General features: G+C 46.7%; 1 protein-coding gene across 3 annotated transcripts in view; it reads left to right on the top strand.

Annotated features, from left to right (window-relative positions):
• The window catches only part of ADGRB1 (adhesion G protein-coupled receptor B1), a 398,279-nt gene that overhangs the window by 304,135 nt on the left and 68,331 nt on the right, over positions 1-25,813 (top strand). For all 3 annotated transcript variants that reach the window (XM_083448995.1, XM_083448994.1, XM_083448996.1), the window contains exons 19-21: positions 8,490-8,593; positions 15,810-15,912; positions 21,826-21,976. In XM_083448995.1, coding sequence (XP_083305121.1) covers positions 8,490-8,593; positions 15,810-15,912; positions 21,826-21,976 — 358 coding nt within the window. The remainder of the gene's footprint in view (positions 1-8,489; positions 8,594-15,809; positions 15,913-21,825; positions 21,977-25,813) is intronic.

Genomic DNA, 25,813 nt, shown 5'->3' with positions numbered 1-25,813 from the left:
TAATAAACTCTCCACAGTACAATGGTAAAATGCCATCAACATGTCCTTTGAGAGATTGTTTTCCCGAAGGATTCTCAGAAAATATAACGTGGTCATCCCAAAATGGTGGTTGAGTTGCTGTTGGTGCACCTAATGAGGAGCCCAGTCCACTGCTCCTTCCTTCCCGCTTGCTGCTGCTGCCGGTCTAGTATGGTATAGATCCGCCATCACATGGCCCCCTCTGCCCCCTGACCTGAACTCTCATCCTCCATGCTCAAGTCTCTTCCAACACCAGATGGGGGTGAGGGTGGAGCTATGACTCAAGTCGGCCATGGGAACCAGCCGCCTACCCCCAGTTCCTGCCCATCTATGGGTTGGGCTGAGCTTGGTGAATCTTAAACCAGTGCAAGCCCTGGAAAGGAGACGTTCTGGGGACAAGGTGGAGATGGAGAAAAGGGTGGTGTAATCCCAATGCCCCTTTAAAGGCTTGTTTATCCTCTGCCGGGCTTAGACCTGCTCAGCTTCCAGTAGCCCCACAGCTGATTGGAGTTTGGATCTGGTGTTCAGTTTGCGCCGACTTCAGTTACACTGGCTTGCTTTACTCCAGCTGACTATGTGTAGGATTGCTCCCTAGTAGTGCCTTTTATGAGCTTTGGCTGATAAGCCGCCCAAAGTGGCTGGGGAAACACAGCCAGATGGGTGGGGTACAAATAATAAATTATTATTATTATTATTATTATTTATTATTAGAATAATAGAATCATTGGATTGTAGAGTTGGAAGGGACCCCTGGAGTCATGTAGTCCAGCCCCCCTGTGATGCAGGAATCACAGCTGGACAGGAAGTTCTTGACCACAGGGTCACTGTTATGATGCTACTGTCCACTGATGACCACAAGATTCCATTACTGCAAGATGCTGCTATGATCAAGGCACTTTCAAGCAAGTACCAATTCTCTAGACATTTTTGCATCTGTCTTCACTCATAGAGCCACTCAGGAAAGTGACAAGACCTGACACTTAGGCGAAAGCTGTGCACAAATGATCTCTCAAAATCTTCCGCTCTACTTGTGGACCAAGGAAAACCGCAAATGTTTCCCCCAATTTCTCTGTCAAGGGGAGGCATTCTCCAAGAGCTTCTTGGCATAGCTGTCAACTTTTCCCTTTTTAAAAGAGAAATTCCCTTATTCCGAATAGGATTCCTCACAAGAAAAGGGAAAAGTTGACAGCTATGTTTCTTGGGGAATGAGATTCACCGTCATCAAAACTGGCAGTAGCATGAGCTTCTTTCTCTTTCTTTCTTTCTTTCTTTCTTTCTTTCTTTCTTTCTTTCTTTCTCCCCTACCTTTTTCTTTTCTTATTTTTTTTTATTTGCAAATTTAACACACACAAAATGGAGAAAATAATGTATAAATAATACTAATAGTAACAAAGGGAGAGAAACCAGCATCTCACTATCTAAATACAGTAGATGCATTCATGGAGCGGAAGGATATCATAGAATCACAGAATTGTTGAGTTGGAAGGGACCCTTAGGGTCATCTAGTCCAACCCTCTGCAATGCAGGAATCTCAGCTAAAGCATCCATGACAGATGGCCATCCAACCTCTGCTTACAAACCCCCAAGGAAGGAGAGTCCACAGCCTCCCACAGGAGACCATTACACTGTGAAACAGATCTTACTATCAGGAAGTTCTTCCTGGTGTTTAGCTAGAACATCCTTTCGTGTAACTTGAAACCATTGGTTGGGTCCTACCCTCCAGAGCGGGAGAAAACTGTGGGATGTGAAACACAAGAGCAGTCAAGTACAACATTCCTAGAGTGAACATGTTTGCACATGGGGAGGAATGTTTGTCCAGCCAGGAGGTAAACTTCCTGTTTCCTTCCGGGCTGGGACAGACTTCCTCTGCATGTGACTAGAGGTGGGCGTGGCCTCACCTGTGCAGGTAACGACAAAAGCACAGGGCAGGGCAGCCATCTCTCTCTCTTTGACTACATGCATCGAAGAAGCAACATCTGCTTAGCCAAAGATGCTCTCTTGGTCTCCAGCCAAAAGAGGACAAAGGGACTTTCTCCTTAGGAGACAGTTTCCAGGTGTATGTTACTTTTCTAAGCTAAGTCTGCCTTCTGGGATCCGACTGTGAACAGAATGTGAGTAAACTCTTTTTATACTTTTAAAGAAGACTGTGTCGTGTCTTATCTTTTATGAGGGAATAAGGGGGACAGTTATTATAGAGGTTTTAGCGAGCCTGAGCAAACGCATCCACTGTGAGTTTAGAAAAGGGGGATGTTACTCTGCTAAATTGTGAACTTGTTTACACAAGTTGGAAAAGGATATATTCAAACAATATATCCTCTCCTGCATCCCTGAACATTCCCACAAAAACAAGCTTGCTCCATTTTCCATGTGAGTTCCCATCTTCCATGCACTTGTGGAGGGAGGAGGCTGGGGAGAGGGTTGTGAAGGGAGAAAAGAACTGAGATCCGGGAGGAAATAAATAAAAAATGGCTTAGAAAAGAGGACGAGGAAAGCAAGCAGGGCAATGCAGAAGAAAAGGAAGGCGAGGGGAAAGATGGGGAGGGGAAAGCTGAACATCTTTCTCTGCTCCCAGGCAGGTTATTTAAGAGCAGAGACAGCTCTCAGCCCCCAGGCAGGAGCAGCAGCAGTAGCCATTACTTCCACCCTAGTTAGAAGCATTGATTGAAAGCCCCCACACTTCTCTCCCCATTCTTACAGCATCATATGAACTGGGGGAGGGAGACGCAAAGAGGTGCCCCCCTGCTCTCTTGCTACCCTCCCTGCTAATGCACTCTGAAGTAACCTGGCAGTGCCAATGCACGGCGGTAAGGGAATGAGGTGGCGCATGAGTCCAGGATCTCATGTGCCAAGGAAGATGAGCCACTCCGTTGTAAACAGAGGTCATGTTTTGTTGCTGTTGCTGCTGCTGCTCCTCCTGGGTTTCGGAAAGGTCAAACAGTAGAATCTCCAAACCGATGCATTTATTGATTTTAAGTAGAAAGTGTACGGACCGCTTGATCTATTGGCTGTTGCTGGCTAACAGCCGTGGTGGCAAAGGTCTGCCACCATGCTCAGAGGCAGTAATGTTTCTGAATACCAGTTGCTGAGAAGTGGGCACAATGGTGTTGTGCTCAGAACCTGCTTTGGGGGTGTTGTGAACAAAAATCTGCCCTTTCCCCCCCCCCTTATGGGGTATCCAAGAGCCCGTATAGAGTTCTTACGTAGGTTCCCTATTGGTAGGAGAAAATAACAGACGCCAACCAGAGAATATTGAGAAGCAAATATCCCAGTTGAGGATATTGAGAAGCAAAGCAGCTATTAAGCCTGATCTTTAATCATCTGTTGCAACAGGGTGCTCCCCTCACACGCAGGAAAGAAGGAGGAACCAGAACCAAGGTGTGCCTGCCCTTATACAGTGGTGCCTCGCAAGACGAAATTAATTCGTTCTGCGAGTTTTTTCATCTTGTGAGTTTTTTCGTCTTGTGAAGCACCGCTGTGTATTGACGATTTCCCATAGGAATGCATTGGCGGTTTTTAAAAAAAGGCGCAAGATGTTTCGTCTTGCGAAGCAAGCCCATAGGGAAATCCGTCTTGCGAAGCAACTCAGAAAATGAAAAACTCTTTCGCCTTGCGAGTTTTTTCGTCTTCCAAGGCATTCGTCTTGCGAGGTACCACTGTATAGACATGTTAAATTGCCCACCCTGGAGTTCAAGACCACCCCCCCCCCCGACACATCATACCTACATCACAGAAAGGGCAGTCAACAGCAGAAATCTGAGTGCGTTGTTTATCTCCTGTTGTTGTTTATCTCCTGTCTGGCAGGTTACCTGTTAAATGCTTACTTGATTGGATACCCTGGGGAGCCTGGCCAGTCTTTTGTAATGATAAATACTTAGTTCCTGAGCCAGGTCACAGGCTCACACCCTATTCATATCTTAAATGTGCCCTTAAGACAGGCTCTGTGAAGGAAAGGACAATGGGGAGGCTTTTCCATTTTCCTTTGACCTTGCAGAGAAAACATTTGGTCAGTTTGGGAATCAAAAATGGTTTCAGGTCGGTCTTCCTGTGCTGATCTATGTACGTGCTTGGTTGGTACATTTATGAACATTTATTATACATCTAAAATTCTTATCACAGGGGCATCCGGATAGCTACTGCAAGAACAGGATGCTGAGCTATGTGGGTCATTGGCCTAATCCAGGGGTCTCTTCTTATGTTCTTGATCAAAACAACTGAGTCTGAGATGAGGGGGGAGAAGTAGTCTGTATGCATAGACCCTATGAACCCTTGGATCCAGCGAGTGTTAAGATCCAGGCCAGCTTTCTCTGTTGAGGTGATAGGCTGGGTGATGAGCCATTAACGGGAACAAAGGAAAGTGGATCTGTGTGAGTTAACTAGCTGGAACTTCGACAAAGACAAAGAGTTGTAAGTTGGCAGTGATGGGACCGAGAAGTAAAGCAGGAAACTGGAGAGCAGGTGTGCCAACTCCTAGGGGTGGAGGTGTATTTGGCCCCCAATATCAGCTGGCAGGGGGCCAGGCCCCCTCAGTGTTTAGGGGGCAAGGTGTGACGTTAACATGAGAGTGCTGGAGGTGAAATAGTTAAACAGGTTACCCAATTAGAACCCAGGGGGTAGAGTCAGAGGGACTATAAAACCAGCTCTGGGAGAAGCTCTGGGAGGTGTTCGGTGGGAGTTAATTGAGGAGTTCGTTGGGAGTTGGGTGGTTGGTTGGAGTGGGAGTGAATTGGGCTAGAGTTGTGGGTAGGTTGAGTTAGTGTAGTGAAATAGGCTGAGTCAGGAACAGTTAGGGGCTAGGCAGACAAGAAGAAGAAGAAGAAGAGTTTGGATTTGATATCCCTCTTTATCACTACCTGAAGGAGTCTCAAAGCAGCTAACAATCTCCTTTCCCTTCCTCCCTCACAACAAATACTCTGTGAGGTGAGTGGGGCTGAGAGACTTCAAAGAAGTGTGACTGGCCCAAGGTCACCCAGCAGCTGCATGTGGAGGAGCGGAGACGCGAACCCGGTTCCCCAGATTGCAAGACTACCGCTCTTAACCACTACACCACACTGGCTCACTGGCTCACAAGTAAATATCTGAGAGGTGGTTTAGTGAGTGAGAGCAGGTAGTGAAAACTATAGGTCTGGATATGCACCTCATTATTGTAATTGACTGATACTGTTTATGAAACTACACGCTTGTTAAACTGCAATAAATAAGGAGAAGTTTATGTTCCAATTGAACCCTGACTGGACTCAGTACTGTACCAGGTAGGGCCTGGCAGCGAGAAATAAAGTGGTGGCACAGGGATCAATAGACGGTGAAACGTCCGGGGACCCTGTGTGATCGCCACGCAAGGAAGGCTAGGCACAGAGCTTGCCCTGGTGCAATACAGTGGTTGGTCCTCCTGAGCATGAGAGAGGAAGCCACACCATGCTGGGACCCATTCTCTGTCAATTTCATTTCATCCCCCCCCCCCTAAAAAAATGCTCACCTGTACACTCTCATCAGCCACAACCAGTGTGACCAATAGTCGGTTATGATGAGCTGGAGGGTCACAGGTTAGTTAACCCAGATTATTCCAGCACCCCCCCCCCCCGATATGGTTGGAACTTTCCCCCTTTCCAATTCCATATCAGAGTGGCAGTGCAAATTACTGGAATATGCGGAAATGGCACAATTGACTAACAGACTAAGAGGTAATGCAAGTCAATCATTTATTCAGGAATGGGATGTGTACAAGAGAGATCTACAGAATAATAACAGTGGTGCAATATCTATGGCACCTTGTCTAAACGAACTGTTAAGAAACAAGTAAAAAGGTACGAATTGTTGTAAGAAGGTATTAGAAAATACAGAAAGAGTAAGGTAATAATGATAAGTACATTCATCACCAGAAAGGTTATATGCATTGGGAAATGATAGGAAGTCTATTCTATGTTAGCAAAAAAGATAGGGAAAAAAGAGATTTAATTTAAATCTTTTTTTTGTAAACCTATTAAGATTTATGATTGTTTTCATCTTGGCACAATGTGTATGTTATCTATGTATTTCAATAAAGCATTTAAACTGCGGGGGGGGGGGGAGAGAGAGAGAGAGGGAGAGAGAGAGGGAGAAAACCACAGATTGCTCCAGCCCCCTTTGAGTTCTGTGAAGGCCAGAGCGTTCCCTCCGTCTCACAGCTTTTCCACATGCCATGAATCTGCACCACATTCACGTCACCCCTCAGCCTCTTAAGCTTAAGTCTTAAGCGTTTAGCTCCTTAAGTCTCATATCATAAGCCTTGTTTAAGCTGGTTGTTTAAGCTGGTCAGGGAGGCACAGCTGTGAGCGAGTTTGCTTTGTTATACCCGCAGAATGTATTTTTCTCTTCTCTTCTTTTTTTCTGGCCGTGAGAAGAGCGAAAGGTTGCACTGCTCAGTTTTCACATTGCCGGGTTGGAAATCTTCCTGGAAACCTAGTACACGTTTTTTGAATGCATCTTCAATTTGAGGTTCTGATAAAAAGTTTGAAAAAGACTTGAACATGCCAGTCACTTCCCCTCTTCCTCTGGGTCAAATCCAGCCTCTGATGGAGAATGTGAGGAAGATGTTGCTGCCTTTCCGCACTCTAGCCATGGCTTGGGTGCTTGGAGGCAGCAGGCAGACACAGCTAAGAGGATGAGAAGCGTCGTCCCTGCAGGGAAGCCAGTGCGGTCTAGTGGTTAGCGTTGCAAATTACTGCATACAGCATACTATTAGAATGGGAGACGAAAGATGAAGAGGTAAAATCAGTTATGATTAAATGGGCACAGGATGTAGGTCACAACATTATGATGGAAGATTGGGAAAAGTTATGGAAAACTCATTTAAAATTTACAGATTGTTCCCTGTTAGAATCATAGAATAGAATAGAATCATAGAATCATAGCGCTGGAAGAGACCACAAGGGCCATCGAGTCCAACCCCCTGCCAAGCAGGAACCACCATCAGAGCACTCCTGACATATGGTTGTCAAGCCTCTGCTTAAAGACCTCCAAAGAAGGAGACTCCACCACACTCCTTGGCAGCAAATTCCACTGTCGAACAGCTCTCACTGTCATTGTTCCCTGTTGAAGGAGAATTATATGAAGTTGACATATAGATGGCATTTGACACCAGTGCAGTTAGGGAAAATGTACAAAACTGGTTCTAATATATGTAGGAAGTGTAAGGAAAAAGATGGGACATTTTATCATATGTGGTGGGATTGCAATGTAATCAAAAAATTTTGGGAAATGATATACAATGAATTGAAGGAAATGTTCCATCTAACATTTGTAAAAAAAACCTGAAGCATTTTTGTTAGGGATTGTAGGAAAAGACCTGCCAAAAAAGCTGAAAAATATCTTCATATGTGCAACCAGGGCCGTGAGAGTTTTAATAGCACAAGGTTGGAACAACGAAGAAGCCACACCATGCTGGGACCCAGGATTATTGTTGTGGGGATTAAATGAGGAGGAACAAGAACCTCTGTTCCTCACCTCGAGCTCCTTGTAGAAAAAACATGGGTTATAAATGCAATAAAATAAATAAATGGGCCTTGGCAGGTGCTCAGTAATGCCTAGCTTTGCTTCTGCTCCCTGTTTGATGTTTTTAAGCAAGGCTGGTTGTCCACCTTTCAGTTGACTTCCTGCATTGGCAGGTGAATTTGACTCATAGACTTTTGAGGTCCTTCCACCTCTGTGATTCCATGATTTCCACACGCATCGTTTATGCAGTTATTGCTCGGTGACTTGCAGCTGAATAGGTGAATAGACTCCACTAACGGAGTCACATCGGATGTTAAAGCTCTGTCACATCCATGATGGCTGCTGCGTGCATAGAAATCATCCTGACATTGTGTCGCCCATTACAAACGTGTTGATTTTTCCCCTTGGTTGAGTTGGAGTTCTTCTGTGAACTAGAATGATGCAGTTATCTAAAAGGTCTCTCTTTGGCCACTTGAACTCTTCTCAAAAGAATGATTGGTGAATTTCTGAATAAAGAATTCTAGGAGTGTGTGGAGCCTATCATTTTTTGTCTACAGGATTTCTAGCTTTTCTGTTCACCCATATGTTTGTAGAATCTCCATGGAGTATCTAGAATAGCCTTTCTTCAAGAAACCCTTGGTAGACAATGAACTCCCCAAAGCAGACCTACCATTGATTTCATTTGGATGTGTGATTGTTTTTCAACCTACTCACAATTAGGTTTGCCCGTGGGTTTCTGCATCCAGCTATTTCCCCTTCTGACTAACTTTGTGCATGCTGACCACAAAATAGCTTTCCCCCCTCCCTGATAGAAGGTAAATCAGACAGAATCAAACAGAAGGAGAGTTTGGGATTAATGTCTGCAGAATCAGAATTACAATATCCAGGTCAGAAATCACGCGTGTTGAATTATTATTACCACATCGTCACCAGGAAATATCTTGCAGAATGTAGGTCACCTGCTCTTTCAAGTATACTCATGGTTTTTATTTCCTCTCTTTCAGAACACAGAAAAAGTGCTCGTCCCTTCGGTCACGCTAATCGTAGGCTGTGGAGTGTCTTCCTTGACTCTCTTGCTTTTGATAATCATCTACATCTCAGTCTGGAGGTAAAGGTTCTACTCTCCTCCATTCATAAATACGTATTCTCATTTGCATATTTGTATCTCTGTCTGAAACCATAAATCTATAGTTACATTTCATCATTCCTAGCAATGTCTACAGCACACTCTAATGCTCTGCAGTAATTCATTTATGCATTCTCTTAAATACTGGGAGAGATAAGAAGGCATTTGGAAGTCATGAGGTCTACTGTGCATCGCGAGACAATTGTCGGTGTGTTTGTAACCTCCCTGAGAAATTTCCCTAGCCTTAACTAGAGTGCCAATTTATACTTCACCAAGAAGGGGAGTAAAAAAACCAACACCATACAGATATACATATTCTATTTATTTATTCATCTCTAATGATCAGTGGATCAAGGTCCGTATAGTTAAAGCTATGGTTTTCCCAGTAGTGATGTATGGAAGTGAGAGCTGGACCATAAAGAAGGCTGATCTCTAGAGAATTGATGCTTTTTAATTATGGTGCTGGAGGAGACTCTTGAGAGTCCCATGGACTTCAAGAAGATCAAAGCTATCCATTCTGAAGGAAATCAGCCCTGAGTGCTCACTGGAAGGACAAATCCTGAAGCTGAGGCTCCAAGACTTTGGCCACCTCATGAGAAGAGAAGACTCCCTGGAAAAGACCCTGATGTTGGGAAAGATGGAGGGCTCAAGGAGAAGGGGACGACAGAGGACGAGATGGTTGGACAGTGTTCTCGAAGCTACCAGCATGAATTTGACCAAGCTGCGGGAGGCAGTGGAAGACAGGAGTGCCTGGTGTGCTCTGGTCCATGGGGTCACGAAGAGTCGGACACAACTAAATGACTAAACAACAACAATGATCAGCTAATTGTCTGGGTTTGAATGACTGCAGTGTGTTGCCTAGGGCTCTGCCTCAGTTGTAGTGCAGGTGTGTGTAGCTTAGGATACCCTATGAACTCCTAGCACCGAATGGATCAGGCCCATGGTTGTCAGTAAAGCTTTAATAGTGATCGTGTTCTGAATAAAGCTAAAGTAGGAGTGAGGGAACCAGTGGCCCTCCAGATGTTACTGAACTCCAACTCTCATCACTTCTGATAATAACTTTCCAAAGAGTTCCCAAACCCCACCCCACCTCTGTTTACCAAGAAGCAGCACCGGGTTGAGGAATGTCAGAAAGGGTTGCTTAATCATTTTTCTCTTGCCCACTAGCCCATGACTTTATTTTTATCCGTTTAGTGAACACGGCCAACTTGGGATGGCTTTAAAAGAGGATTGGACAAATTCATGGAGGACAAGACCATGATGTATGCACCACCACCACCATCCACTGTTGGAGGCCGTAGGGTTGGAACTGCAGATAGGAAGAAAGCCGTTGTACTCAGATTCTGTGTGTGATCTTCCATTGGTTGACCACCATGAGAACATTTTGCTGGATTAGATGGGCCATTGTCCTGATCTAACAGTGGTCTTATATTCAGATAGAAATCATCTAAAGCTAAGGCTATCCAGGGGGAAGGGCATTGTGGATCTGGTGGTGTGATAGCCTGGGACTTGGGCTTGAAGCCAGAGGAGTCTCAGTCCACACCGGATCCTTTGCCTCAGGCGGCATCTGAACATAGTCCGGGGCCTGATTCTGAAGAGCCCCAGTCTGCACAGGTTCCCCTGCAACAAACACCAGCTGGGCCGAGTCCGGGGCCTGAGCCTGCCCTGGCTCCAGATGCGGGGATGACCTCGTTGCCTTCAGCTGGGCCATCACTTAACAGCTGCTCCACTACCAGCTGGGTCAGGAGAGGCTGAGGCAGCCTCTGGGTCTAGTAACCCACTGACATCTCCTGAGCTGCAGAGACTGAGGTCGGAGAGAAGAAGAGACCTGAGAACTCGCAGGAGGAGTGCTCACCTTCGGGTGAGACAGGGAGGTGGGCCGTTACCCCAACAGAGATAAAAGTCTGTCAGAACCTTCCCCAGGTTGCTAGAGCAACATGGCTGTTTGCCAGAACCTGCCTGTGATCCTGTGCCTGACCTTGCCTGGTTTCCTGCCTTGACCCCGTCAGACTGACCCCTCACGGAACCCTTGGATTTGGATCAGACCTGGACCGCATTACTCAGGTTACCCCCGGGCCCAGCACAGGTGGAGAATGAAGCTATCATTGGTTCCTAGGCATGTTGACTGTGTTCTACCTTCACCATCAATCACCGTATTCCTCTTTATAGCACCTTCTAGGAATCCCAACTAGGAGAGAGCTGTTGCAGTCTCGTCCTGCTTGCAGACTTCCCAGTCTGGTTGGCCACTGTGAAAACAGAATGTTGGACTAGATGGGCCTTTGGTCTGACCCAGCAGGGCTCTTCTGATATTCCCATGCTCATTTTACACAGAGTCAAACCTGGGTTTGCCACCACACATACACACAACAAGACAATACAACACAGTTGGGGAGCTAGAATGGGGAATAGAAAAAGTTTTTATGGTTGAGAGCTGGAGTGGTCTCCCACGTCTGGTTCCGTCCTTCCAAAATTATGAGGGCATTTCGTTAAATCTGGGAGACATATATGCAGGTGCAAACAGGTCTCCTCTTAGTGGCTGGTGTCCTCCAAGAAAGAATTGCAGAGGGGAATATATGCCCCCACCAACAGCCATAGATGGAAGCCCCCCTGCCCTTACTCCTGGGTAAAGCATCATTGCCATTGGGAAGAGGCATAGCTCAGTGGGAGAGCATCTGCTTTGAGCATCAAAGGTCCAAGGTTCTATCGCTGGCATTTCCAGGGCATGTCCACTGCCAGGCAGCGTAGACATTACTGAGCCACGTGGACCAAGGACAGCTTATTATTCCATGAAGCAAACAGAAGAGGAACACAGTGAACCAGGAGTGGGGCTTTTTTTCACCCCTTCTTCAGTTCCGCAGCCAATCTTTCCAAGGGCTTCCAGCTCAGAGCAGTACGCATCTGTCACTGCCCTGGATCCTAGTTGCAACTGGCCGCTGGCTGGCTGAGCTACAATCTCACGTTTTAATAATCTGAGGTTTTGCAGCCTTTGCCACTTTGCAGCCTCCTCTAGGCTTACAGCCAGCGGGAAGCTTAACCCGCTGACACCGTTTCTTCGGATTGATCTATGTCCAGACCCAGGGGACTGTGGACATGCTTCCAGCAGTGACAAATAGCAGAGAGGCAGCAGAGAGGCAAGGATCTTTGGGGGGGGGGGGGAGAGATGGGGAGTGGATTCCTGTGTGTGTGTGTGTGTGTGTGTGTGTGTGTGTGTGCACATTCATGTGTGTCTAGATCCCTTGTACATCTAGGTAGGGTAATGGTTTCATTTGGAATGGCCATGAATCACATGTGATCTAGCAAGCCGAGCCAAAACCCAGTAACATAAAAAGTCCCTGTTGGGTCAGGCCAATGGCCCATTTGGTCCAGCATCCTATTCCCAGGGTGGCCAACCAGCAAGCAGGAGTCTGCCACAAGAGGTCTCTCCCCTCACGTTTTTTCCAGCAAGTGGGATTCAGAAGTATTGGTGTCTCCAGCTGTGGAGACAGGGCAGAGCCACTGTGCCCAGTAGCCATTGACAGCCCTCTCCATGAATTTATCTAATCTTTTTAAAAAGGTTGGTGGTCTTCACTGCCTCCTGTGGGAATGAGTTCCATAGTTTAACTACCATATTTTTCACCCTATAGGACACACTTTTCCCCCTCCAAAAATGAAGGGGAAATGTGTGTGCGTCCTATGGGGCGAATGCAGGCTTCGCGCACCTCTCCGCAAGCAGCAGGAGCGCTCCCGCTGCTTGCGGAGAGTTGCCTGCATGCTGAAGCCTGCGCGCGCTGAGCTCAGTGCGTCCAGGCTTCGCGGACCTCTCCGCAAGCAGCAGGAGCGCTCCCGCTGCTTGCGGAGAGTTGCCTGCATGCTGAAACCTGCCCGCGCTGAGCTCAGCGCGTCCAGGCTTTGCGGACCTCTCAGCAACCAGCGGGAGCCAGCTCTGGGCTCCCACGTCTTGCAGAGAGCTGCCTGTTTGGGGGGCTGGGGTCGGGGGAAGCTCGGGTTCCCCCGCCCCAACCCCACGCCTGGGGGGGAAATAATTTTTTCCCCTTTATTTCCCCCCCAAAAGCTAGGTGCGCCTTATGGGATGGTGCATCCTATAGGGCGAAAAATACGGTATGCACTGAAGGAGAAGGAGGGGAGGAGGAGGAGGAGGAGGAGTTGGAGGAGGAGAAGGAGAAGAAGAAGAAGACCTCACCCACCCACCCATCTGGCTGGGTTTCCCCAGCCACTCTGGGTGGCTTACTTAATCGCTGTCTATTATAACTTACAAAAGTCCTTTTTTTTTCAGTACAGTCATACCTCGGGTATGAGGTATGACTCATGTATGTAAGTTGCTTCAGGTTGAGTGCTTTCGGGTTGCACTCCGCGGAACTCGTTACTTCCAGGTTTCGCCGCTTGCGCATGCGCAGATGTTCAAAATGACGTCAAGCGCATGCACGGAAGCGGCGAATTGCGAATTGTGACCCACGCACGTGCAGACGTGGGTTGCGTTTACTTCAGGATGTGAATGGGGCAAACTGGAACGTGTCCAGAGGAGGGCAACCAAAATGGTCAAAGGCCTGGAAATGATGCCTTATGAGGAACGCCTAAGGGAGCTGGGCATGTTTAGCCTGGAGATGAGGAGGTTAAGGGGTGATATGATAGCCATGTTCAAATATATAAAAGGATGTCACATAGAGGAGGGAGAAAGGTTGTTTTCTGCTGCTCCAGAAAAGCGGACACGGAGCAATGGATCCAAACTACAAGAAAGAAGATTCCACCTAAACATTAGGAAGAACTTCCTGACAGTAAGAGCTGTTCGACAGTGGAATTTGCTGCCAAGGAATGTGGTGGAGTCTCCTTCTTTGGAGGTCTTTAAGCAGAGGCTTGACAACCATATGTCAGGAGTGCTCTGATGGTGTTTCCTGCTTGGCAGGGGGTTGGACTCGATGGCCCTTGTGGTCTCTTCCAGCTCTAGGATTCTATGATTCTATGAGGAAACAGAAGTCCCATTGCACCTGCAGAACTGTGCCCACATAGCATTGAATACAACCCACAACCATAAAAGTCATTCACATGCACATTCACACTGCAGAAAGCTAATCTAAACACAATATTTTGCATATAATGCCATTTTAGCTGGTTTGACACTGTATATTCCATGTAACATTATATCAAGGGAATGAGTCAGTTTGCCCCAGCCTTCCTTTGCTGTGGCAGCTCCCTCTGTGCCTTTGCCCCAAAAGCACAACATGGCACAGAGGGAGCTGCCTAGCAACTATTCAGCTTCCATGCCCTCTCGTCCTTGAAGTCCTGCTGAAATTACATGGGCTGTAACTTTGTGGTGGCGGCGGCGGCAGCAGCTGTCAACTCAAGCCAGTATCAGGAACAACTTCCTTGAGTTGGTAGACCAGCTGGCTGCTTTCCTGCAGCCGGATTTGGCCCGAGGTCCATCAGCTGCTAACCCTTAGAAGGACAGAACAAACAGAAATGTGGGGCTTGAAAGAAACTGAAAATCATCCAGCATTGTGCCTTGAAACCAAGATGAGGTCCTCTATATCCAGGGTTGACACCTCCCACTTCGCTGCTTGAGGCAAAATGGGAACGTGCCACCTTGCTTCCTCGCTGCCACCCTGGCACTGGCTGTGCCAGCACCCACTAAGCGCTGGTAGCTGTGCTGACCTCTGGTGAGATTTTGTGAGATCTCGGCAAAGTCTCATGAAAGCTCATGCATTCCGTGAGATTTCAACAAGATCTTGTAAGATCCTGCTGGAAACTGGTGCTGCTGTCAGTCCCCCTTCTCTGCTGGCAGCGGGGGTGGCAGGAAGCGTGTCCGAGGCACAGTGGGTTCTGCTTCTAGGGCTTCCACTGCTCAAGGTGGGCACCTCACCCCCACCTCATCATTGGGCCACAGCTGAGCACATCGCCCAGGTTATGTGATTCCACAGGGAATGAGGTGTTTGTGGAGAGGTGTCTCTTGCTTCAAGCTGAAGTGACCATGAGTTTGCAGGCCAAGGGGTAAATTTGCAGAAACTTGTTTTCCATGACAGGGTAATTGTTGCTGTCATTTCGTGGTAGGGATCATGGATTTCAGATTGGGAAAGGACCACAGCTCAGTAGCAGAGCATCTGCTTTCCATGCAGAATGTCTCAGGTGGAATCCCTGGCATCTTCAGGAATCCCTGAAATCCTGAAGAGGAACTGCCAGTCAGTGTGGACAGTATTGAGCTAGATGGATCAATTGGTCTGACTTGATATACGACAGTTTCTCCTGCCCCATGGGCTCTTGGAAATAGACCGCGTGTTGCAGGTTGAGGATTAAAGAATGTTCTTGCCAGTCTTTACTACTAGGTCCCAGGGTAGTTGACAACCATATAAACAGGTGGCATTAAAATCCAGTAGCACAATTTAAAATCACATAAAAGAATGTATGTCAATAAACAGAGGTGGTCCTGCACACAACAATCTTAACTGTTGAATGACAAGGTAAAGAGGTCAACTTCAGGAAAGAATGGAAACTATGCAATGAAAATGGTGGATACACCTCTGTAGGTGCATTCCATATTTTGGGAGCTGCCTCAGAGAGAACTCTCCCCTGAGCTGCCAGCCACAATGCTACGGAAGGCAGCAAAGCTACCAAGCAGGCCCCCTCTGCCTATCTTAATCTCTGGGTGTGTCTGTAAGGAAGGAGATGGTCCTTGCTTAAGTTACATAGATATTAAGCATGAATGTGATCATCTTGAATTGGGTCTGTAAGCTAATGGGTCCCATGTGGGTCATAGCCAGAGATGGTGCAGGGGAATTCAATTCATCGTTTAAAGGTATAACAACCTCATTTGCACTTTCCAATATGATACGCAGGCTGAAACACAGGCTCCTTCCAAAATTCGTATTTCTCCAAATTTTGTAGTGCAGTGTTCCAGCCTAGTAATGTGTGCAGAAATGCATGTATTAGGTAGGGCACAGTGTGCATTAAACTGCATTGCATGAGGGAAAACTGCTTTGCAAGAAAGTGTGCGTACGAAATGTGCACGAGGAGAAGTTCTCACTAGAAGGATTTTCATGAGGTCCTTTTTCAAAAAAAAATGTGGAGAATTTAAAATCAGAAAAATGGGGCATTCAGTGAAATTGAATTTGGCAGATTTCCCCATTCCCATGACCAGCCTTTTGACAAGTTGCCGATCATGGATCTAAGACTCTCTCCTTCGGTTTACCTTTTTCTTCATCTTCTGTAGGTACATCCGTTCCGAACGTTCCGTCATCCTTATCAACTTCTGCCTCTCCATCATATCTTCCAACGCTCTCATCCTGATTGGGCAAACCCAGACCCGGAATAAGGTAGGAATTTGCCCAGCTTTTGTTGTTGCTGTTAAATACAATAGCTGAACTCCCAGGGAGAGACATTCATTTGCTTTCTTTCGGCTCGTTATTTCATTCTCTATATGTACCACTGAATGGCAAATTACACATGTATCCCCTTTGAGAATCTGGGGAGCATCTTTACTGTTTCTAAGAAGAATAAGGAGAAAGACTTCAACTGTGATACATTTTGAGTTTCTGCCTAGAGTTATCTCTCTCTGACTCCCACCGCCCCAGTCCCCTTGGCACTTTCCTGCAAGAACAGGACCAGTTTGCGAGGTTCAGTGGTTTCTATCTCTCAAATTCAAAAAGACAGATTGACCAAAGGGAGGCAGAGGAGAATGTTCCACTTAATAAATGTTCTGCTCTTCCATAGCACCCCTTTCATACACCAAGCCTGGAGCCAGTTGCTGACCTTAATTAAGAAACCCTAACCCACACGCATTGCCTAGGTAGGTAAATATGAGGGAACATATTCCAAATTTGGGGAAGCTTTTGAATGGCTTTTAAACATGTTTTGGAGAAAATTGGAGAAGGTCTATGAGCCATTAGAGCTCAATCAAACCTCCATGTACTTCAACGGCATACCTTTGAACAATAGCTATTGTGGACACACAAGCAAAAGAAGAAGAAGAGAAAAATGATATTGCAAAGCAGTCCTTAAGTTGATGCAGATTCAAGGCCTGGGTAGTGTCTGCAAGAATGGAGATGGTGGTGAGTATCAGGGCTGTGCTGTGCCTGAATTTCAAACTGAACTGGGCCCATTTGGACCCATGCAAGATTTGGCTGAAATGTGTTGAGGTAGCCCCAGATCCGCCCAAGCTGGATCGGGCCCAACCCAAATATTCTAAGGCTGTCAAAAAGCAGGGCAGTTGGGCAACTGAGGAGGAGGAGATGTATGCTGGATGTGGCTGCACCAACCTGGACTGGACTACCAAATTTGGACTACCACTAGCCTTGACAGGACTACCAGACTTTTCTGGTCCTGGCTCTGCTCTGTAGGATGCAACATCCCCATCCTAACTGTTCATGGCCAGACCGCAACCTGGGAGCCTAGAAAGGACACTGTGTTTAAAATAATTTAGCAGTCAGTTACTGCACATGGAAGTAGCTGTTTTTGGCTACCGTGGTTAGGAGCCATCTGCCTCCACAAAATATTTTACTCCCATTTACGAGACTTTGGGCGGAATTCAACATCACGCTAAGTGGATAGCATCATTCATTCATTTATTCATTCATTCAATCAGTCTCTATACCACCCTTCATCCGATGATCACAGGGCAGTTTAGAATATAAAAAACACACAAAAAATACACACCATTGTGCCAAACAAAAATAATAGAAGTGAGCATGCACACAAAAGCTCATATCAATAACAAACTTAGTTGGTCTCTAAGGTGCTACTGGAATGATTTTTTTTAATTTTGTTTTGACTACGGCAGACCAACATGGCTACCTACCTGTAAACCCCTCCCCCCAAAAAAGATTGTTTACCGTAATTAGTCAAAAGCAGTTTCAGCTTGCCAGATGGAATGATCCCCTTTATCCTCCCCCTGAATGCTGTTCTGGGGGTTCTCCTGATCCCCCCCAGAACAACTTTTTGGGAGAGAGTGAGAGACATGTGGTGGGAGGAGAAGGGGTTAAGTCCCATCGTGTGAGCAGAATTCCTTGTTTAGAGCTTCTGCTGCTAGGACACATTCGGTGAATCCTGCCCATCAATGCTCACTGCTTCAGCATTTTTGTGGCGATACATTCCAGAGGTCAGTTATGGACAGAAAGACTAACCCTTTGACTTTTCTTAAGCTTGCTGCATTTCCAGTGTCATCAACAACCACTAGGAGCAAATAACCAACAGAATAACAGCAGCAGTAACAACGACCAGGTTTGCAGGTCACATCAAAGTATAGTTTAATACACCAGCATTAAACCATGGTTTGTTTTAAACAATGGTTTGATGTGATGTGCAAATTGGGTCAATTTAAATTCTCAGCTGCAAGGGAAGAAAAGCCAGGCACAAGCTGAGCAAAGAGGCAATGTTGGGTAGTGGTTAGAGTGTTGGACTAGGAACTGGGATACTCGGGTATGAAGCTCACTGGGTGACCTTGAGCCTGTCACTCCCACTCAGCCTAACCCACCTCACATGGTTGTTGCGAGGATTAAATAAGGACCGGGAGAACCATGTGACCACCTCAAGCTTGTTGGAAGAAAAGGTGTGATATGAATGGAATAAATAAATAAAATATTCTGAACTCCGTATCAGACATTTGTGCCAACTTCTTTTGAAGGCATTCAAATTATGGACAGCTCTCGATGAAATCTGTCGATCACCATCGATCTGAAAGTGAGAAATAGCTGGTAGGGAAGATCTGGCACCAGCTTCTCCCAAGTGAACAGATCTCCATCAAAGCAATCAGATTAATGACTCATCTTGATTTGGGGAAAGTGGCACTAAAGTAGAGACAGAAGGATAAAGACGTAATTGAAGGTGATCAAGCAAAAGGGTTGCTTCATTTTTTATTTCCGTCAATGGATTTTTGTAGGGAGATTTTTTTCCGTAAGATGAAGATACCTGGAGAGGAGAGGAATGTAAAGAGTCCTCCCCACTTCCTTTAATGCAGTTCACATTGCTCCTGCTCCCATAATAATAATAATAATAATAATAATAATAATAATAATAATAATTTATTATTTATACCCCACCCATCTGGCTGAGTTTCCCCAGCCGCTCTGGGCAGCTCCAAACAGAATATTAAAAACACAATAAAGCATCAAACAATAAAAATGTCCCTAAACAGAGCTGCCTTCAGTTGTCTTTTAAAAGTAGAATAGTTGTTTATTGCCTTGACATCTGATGGGAGGGCGTTCTACAGGGCGGGTGCCACTACCGAGAAGGCCCTCTGCCTGGTTCCCTGTAACTTGAGTTCTCGCAGCGAGGGAACACCAGAAGGTCCTCAGCGCTGGACCTCAGTGTCCGGGTAGAACGATGGGGGTGGAGACGCTCCTTCATGTATACTGGACCAAGGCCAGTTAGGGCTTTAAAGGTCAGCACCAACACTTTGAATTGTGTTAGGAAACGTACTGGGAGCCAATGCAGATCTCTCAGGACTGGTGTTATGTGGTCCCGGCAGCCACTCCCAGTCACCAGTCTTGCTGCTGCAACTGGATTAATTCGGGTGTGTGTGTGTGTGTGTGTGTGAGTGTGAGAGAGAGAGAGAGAGAGAGAGAGAGAGAGAGAGAGAGAGAGAGAGACATTAAAACTTCCAACTGGTGTAGAGTCTTCTTTAGCAGCTAGCAATGCTTTTGTTGTTGTTCCAACTTCCATTTCTCTGTGTCTTTATGGCGTCCCTGCTCCCCTGGCAAACACACACACACATTTTCCACCTGTGTGCACCCCTAGTGAATAGTGCCCCTCTCTGCATTTATGAGAGCCTTTGAAGATGAAAGCAGTACATTTAAAAGATGCATATTTTTGCTCCTGGTCACATTAGACAAAAGGCATGATGAAGAAGAAAGGCGCCCGCCTAGCCAATCTTTCTCTCTCTCTCTCTCTCTCCGCCGCAGCTTGGCAGCCTTTTTGATTATTAAATCACGCTTGGCCAAGCATTGCCGCCTGCTTCAAAGGACAAGAAAAGGTTTTGCTACTGAAGGCAGAAGGGAAAGGGCCTTGATGGGTTAGAATCCCGGGGAAGGAGTCACGGCTGCAGCCACTGCCTAAGCCAGAATGTTTGGATTGGAGCTGCTTTAGTATTGATACCCATAGGATAGCTCAGTTGGTTAGAGCATGGTGCTGATAATTGCAAGGTTGCAGGTTTGATCCCCATATGGGAGAGCTGCATACTAGATGATCGTCAGGGTCTCTTCCAGAATCTACATTTCTATGATTCTGTTCTATGAATCTGTTTCAAACCAAATACTCACATATTAGATGTTTTGTAGGCAAGGATCCCAGAGGCTCATGCATAGACTGGGCTGCCTTTGACTTGACCCAAAGTGAGTGTGCATCTCTAACAAGTTTCCTCCTCAAGGCCAAAGCCTTACATCCCATTTTAGCTGATGAGGACACTGAGATCCAGTGCCGAGGGCCTTCTGGCGGTTCCCTCATTGCGAGAAGTGAGGTTACAGGGAACCAGGCAGAGGGCCTTCTCGGTAGTGGCACCTGCCCTGTGGAACGCCCTCCCTTCAGATGTGAAGGAAATGAGCAGCTGTCCTATCTTAAAAAGACATCTGAAGGCAGCTCTGTTTGGGGAAGTTTTTAATATTTAATGCTGTACTGTTTTTAACACTTGATTGGGAGCCGCCCAGAGTGGCTGGGGAAACTCAGCCAGATGTGCGGGGTATAAATAATATATTATTATTATTATTATTATTATTATTATTATTATTATTATTATGGAACGGGGAGTGGAAGACAATTACCTGCCCTTCTTCTTCTCCTATATACCGTATTTTCCGGCCCAAAGGATGCACCGGCCCATAGGATGCACCAAGTTTTTTTGGGGGGAAATAAAGAAACAAAATTATTCCCCCCCCAGGCGCTTGTGGGGCAGGCAGCGGGGAGAAGCGCTCTTCTCCCCGCCGCCCGCCTTCAGATCAGGTCCGGGGACAGCAGGATGACGCGCTGCGCCTCCCCACTGTCCCCGGAGCTTGCGGGTTTGGCAGCGGGGTCTCCCCGCCGTCAGCCTCCAAACCACTTCGGGAGACAGCGGGATGGCGGCGTTCCGCCTCCCTCTGTCCCCCGACCTTGTGGGGCTGGCGCTGGGGCTCTCCTGAAGCCTGGAGAGCAAGAGGGGTCGGTGCGCACCAACCCCTCTCGCTCTCCAGGCTTCAGCGAAAGCCTTCATTCGCCCCATAGGACGCACACACATTTCCCCTTCATTTTTGGAGGGGGGAAAGTGCGTCCTATAGGACGAAAAATACGGTATGTAATAAAGTGTATATCAGCATCTTCCCTTTCGCCATCACTTGTCTGGGAAATCCGAAGTAACAGTTCCTTCCGATAGGCCTCATCTTTATATATTCTAATGCAGGCAGAGCCAGCTGGCAGCCCTGGGGGAAACCTAGATAGTGACAGCAGCAAAGTTCAGAAAGGGAGCATTCATAATTCAGACTCCTCGGTTCAGAAATCCCTCAGCCATTTCGAGCTGAGCCAAGCCTCCTCTGAGATTTGGCTCGGCTCATAATGGCTTGGCACCAGCCCTCCGCCGGCACTTGCCATTCCTGCTGCCAGTTTGTATTATTTTTAGAACTTCCACCCCACATTTCCACTCCAGGAAGGAGTTGCTCAAAACGGCTTACAAATCTAAAAGCAAGCATAAAAGCAAACCATTAAAACACTGGGAGGGGGGCCAGAAAGTGGTTGTCTGGGTTTTATTTTGTTATATAAAAATGGCTTGTTTGGTGTGTGTGTGTCTAAAAAAATAAATAAACAAGAGACTCGGCCTAAAAAGTTACTGTGGCATACTGTCCCTTTACCTCATGGGTAGGCAAGCTAAGGCCCGGGGGCCGGATCCAGCCCAATCGCCTTCTAAATCCTGCCTGCAGAAAGTCCTGGAATCAGCATGTTTTCACACGAGTAGAATGTGTCCTTTTATTTAAAATGCATCTCTGGGTTATTTGTGGGGCCTGCCTGGTGTTTTTACATGAGTAGAATGTGTGGTTTTATTTAAAATGCATCTCTGCGTTATTTGTGGGGTATAGGAATTCGTTCCTTTTTATTTTATTTTTTCAAAATATAGTCCGGCCCCTGACAAGGTCTGAGGGACAGTGGGCCGGCCCCCTGCTGAAAAAGTTTGCTGTCCCCTGCTTTACCTCTTATGGTCCAGCTGTCTGTTGCTCTTGAATTTCTCCTCTTTCTTCTTACACATGCCATTTCTCTCTCACACACTTTTCCAGGTGATATGCACCTTGGTGGCTGCGTTCCTTCACTTCTTCTTCCTCTCCTCCTTCTGCTGGGTGCTGACCGAAGCCTGGCAATCTTACATGGCTGTGACGGGCAGGCTGCGAAACCGCATCATCCGTAAACGCTTCCTGTGTCTTGGATGGGGTGAGGATCCCTTGCTCAAACCTGGAGGTGGGAAGGGTGGGGGGGAAGCAATCACACCTTTCAGCAAATGCACCCAGTGCTGAGCATCAGCTGAAGCTCAAATGGGTGGATTTGAATCATACTGAAAAGGGGTTCCTCTGCTCAGAATCCCAAAATCTATATTGCAGTGTTAAGGCATGGAACCCAGAAGAAGGCACTGGTTTTGATGTATGAATCTGAAATAACACCACACACACCCGTATTCATTTACCGTATTTTTTGCTCTATAAGACTCACTTTTTCCCTCTTAAAAAGTAAGGGGAAATGTGTGTGCATCTTATGGAGCAAATGCAGGCTGTGCAGCTATCCCAGAAGCCAGAACAGCAAGAGGGATTGCTGCTTTCATTGCGCAGCGATTCCTCTTGCTGTTCTGGCTTCTGAGATTCAGAATATTTTTTTTCTTGTTTTCCTCCTCCAAAAACTAGGTGCGTCTTGTGGTCTGGCGCGTGTTATAGAGCGAAAAATACGGTTTGAATTCATTTTGAGGGGGGAAATCAGGAGAAGGGTTGCAACTCAGTGATAGATGCTGGGGACTGAACCTGGGACATTCTACATGCAAAGCAGCTGTTCTTCCACTAAGCTGTGGAAATTCCCCGTTATGGTGTGTAGCAGCATCAGGCATCTTTCTATGTGCCAGCAAAGAGAAGCATGGCTTGTTATGGTGCTGGGATGCTCACTTGGTTTGTGGTTGATCTTTTCAAACGTTGCTTGAGCATGGAATTTAGAATTCAGCACCATTCGTTTTCCTTAAGGAAATGACTGGGAATGCAGCCGGCTTCATATCTTGGTGTAGAAAGCTGCAGAAAGTACCATTCTCCTGGAAATTTTAAATTCAAATCCCCCAGTGCAAAACTGTTGCAATACATATGGATATTATTGCGGCATGAGTTGACTGTGCAATTGCTCCAGTGGGATGGATTGCTCAGATGCGGAGTTCGAACAGCTGACTTGAGAAATCTGTCCTCATCTACATGGGTGGGATTGTTCTGCCACAGTCCACGTTGTGTTCAGAGTGGTGCTGGTTACCGGGTCTCTCTTAACACGGAGGACCTTGCGGTCTTCAAACAAAAACACCTTGGAGGTCCTGGGCCACAGGGAGGTTAGGCTGGCCTCAACCAGAGCCAGGGCTTTTTTGGCTGTGGCTCCGATCTGGTGGAACGCTCTGTCACAAGAGACTAGGGCACTGTGGGACTTGACATCTTTCTGCAGGGCCTGCAAGACAGAGCTGGTCCACCAGGCCTTTGGCCAAGGCACAGCCTGACTCCCTCCTTCTTCACAGAACTCTAGCCCAATAGTTGCCATCGATTTGTTTTGAACTGATTTTATAAGGAATTGATTTTAGAATGCTGTATTATTTTACTGTTGTTAGCCTCTCTGAGCCCTGGGGAGGGCGGGATATAAATAAAATTTTATTATTATTAATTATTATTATTAAGCATCTCAAGATGCTCCTCCCACTTCCTGGATAGCTAGATCAGTGGCGCAATGGTTAGGGTGTTGGGCTAGGCCCTCACAGACTGAGCTTCGCATCCCCACTTACCCATTAAGCTTGCTGGGTTATCCTGGGCCAGTCTAACCCACCTCACAGGGTTGTTGTGTGGATAAAATGAGGAGGCAGAGAGAACCATGTATGCCACTTTGAGCTGTGGAATAAAAAATGTAAGCGAAGGGAGGGAAATTACAAGACAGATGAAGTTCAAGAGTGTGACTAGTTACTTTGTGGCTCATACCACAATCTGTGCAACCTGACAAAATGCCTCTGAATATTCACATCACTGCAAGTTCAGCAGCATAACTACTTTATAAAAGGATTTGGGGGCTGGGTGGGTGAGCGGAGAACTGGAGATTATTCCCTGCTTCAGATTTCAATTCAAAGCAGAGAAGAATTGGGGCCCCTGTTGCACACTTCTTCTTTGAGGGGAAAATTAGGCTTGTTCATACATTCCACTGAACACAGGTTCAATGCATATCCTGTCAAGCAAACGTAGAAGCCAAAAAGATCTGAAAGGTAAGTGATTAAACTTTGGAGCAGATGCATTTCAAGATTCCTCCTGATAGTCTCAGTTGCTGAGAATCACAAGTGGGAAGAGTGTTGTTGCACTCAGGTCCGGCCAATGGACTTTCCATACGAATCTGGCAATTTTTCACAACGTAGTGTGTTTTGTAGATTTTCAACAATGTATGATTTTTAATGCACACTTCCCCAATACACAGTTCTGCACACTTTTTCTTGGTCGGGAAACCGATCAACTCAATTTGCTAAACTTCAAAGGATAGCTGCAGTTTGGCTTGCATATTCTTTTCAGAAGTGTAGCTTTGCATTAAAATGAAAACTGAACTGAATTGCCCCCCACCCCTCAATCCCTAAGGGATATTCTTTCTTTCTGCACCTCTGGCTGTGACCAAAGTTACAAAGTCAGCTTCACTGCGGCCGCCTGCTGCTTGCTTGGCCCTGAGCTAGGTAATCCTTTAACCTCTTGGATTTCCCCAGGGTGGTGTTGATTTGAGTGGAACTCCTCTGAGAATTTAAAAGGATCTGTTTCACCCTTCACACGGAAAGGTATTAGAGGATTGAATGGCGGACATTTGGGGCCATGTTCTGCTCTGGGATGCATCCTAGCCAGTAGGAAAACAGAAACATCCCATGAGCGTCAAGCAGAATATTTTCTCTCTCAAGAGACATGTGTTGTGGGAGAAATTTCGCTTGGGGATTCAAATACGGAGGCTCACAGTCAATTCCCAGTTAGCAAGACCTTGTTCAATAATGTGTTACTGGACTGAGAGCTTTCCATAAGGATACGCTCTCTATAGGTAAAATCTGTCATCTTGGCTGTTCCATCCACCTCCCCAACCACCTTCTGCCACCTCATTGCTCTACCATCTTTCCATCCAACCACCAGGGGTGGTTTTGTTGTTTAGTTGTTTAGTCGTGTCCGACTCTTCATGACCCCCTGGACCAGAGCACGCCAGGCACTTCTGTCTTCCACTGTCTCCCACAGTTTGGTCAGACTCATGTTTGTAGCTTCGAGAACACTGTCCAACCATCTCGTCCTCTGTCGTCCCCTTCTCCTTGTGCCCTCCATCTTTCCCAGCATCAGGGTCTTTTCCAGGAAGTCTTCTCTTCTCATGAAGTATTGGAGCCTCAGCTTCAGGATCTGTCCTTCCAGTGAGCACTCAGGGCTGATTTCTTTAAGAATGGATCGGTTTGATCTTCTTGCAGTCCATGGGACTCTCAAGAGTCTCCTCCAGCACCAAGGGGTGGTTTTAGGGTAGAGCAACTTGGCACCACACTGCAGAGCACCACAAGCAATGCTGCAGAATGGATTGTGAGAGGCGGAGAGTGCCACACAGGGCACTGCTGAAATTTGAGAGCCCGAAGTCTCCCACTGCAACCACAGTTATTGGAAACACTTACTCAGTTCCCCCCCCCCTTTTAAAGCATTTCTGTAGCTTCCTCCTTGTACCCTTTTCATGTTATCCTTCAGTCATTAGAGAGGATGCGGGTAGCGCTGTGGTCTAAACCACCGAGCCTCTTGGGCTTGCCAATCAGAAGGTCAGTGGTTCGAATCCCCGCAACGGAGTGAGCTCCCGTTGCTCGGTCCCTGCTCCTGCCAATCTAGCAGTTCGAAAGCATGTCAAAGTGCAAGTAGATAACTAGGTACTGCTCCAGCGGGAAGGTGTTTCCATCACGGTGTTCTGTTGTGCCAGAAATGGTCTCATCCTGCTGACCACATGACCCAGAAAGCTGTCTGTGGACAAACGCCGGCTCCCTCGGCCTGAAAGCAAAATGAGCGCCGC

This window comes from Podarcis tiliguerta (genome assembly GCF_965153285.1).
Source record: "Podarcis tiliguerta genome assembly, chromosome: 7".
NCBI classification, from domain to species: Eukaryota; Metazoa; Chordata; class Lepidosauria; order Squamata; family Lacertidae; genus Podarcis; species Podarcis tiliguerta.
The sequence above is the reverse complement of the archived record's forward strand: the minus strand, read 5'-3'. Positions and strand labels throughout refer to the sequence as shown.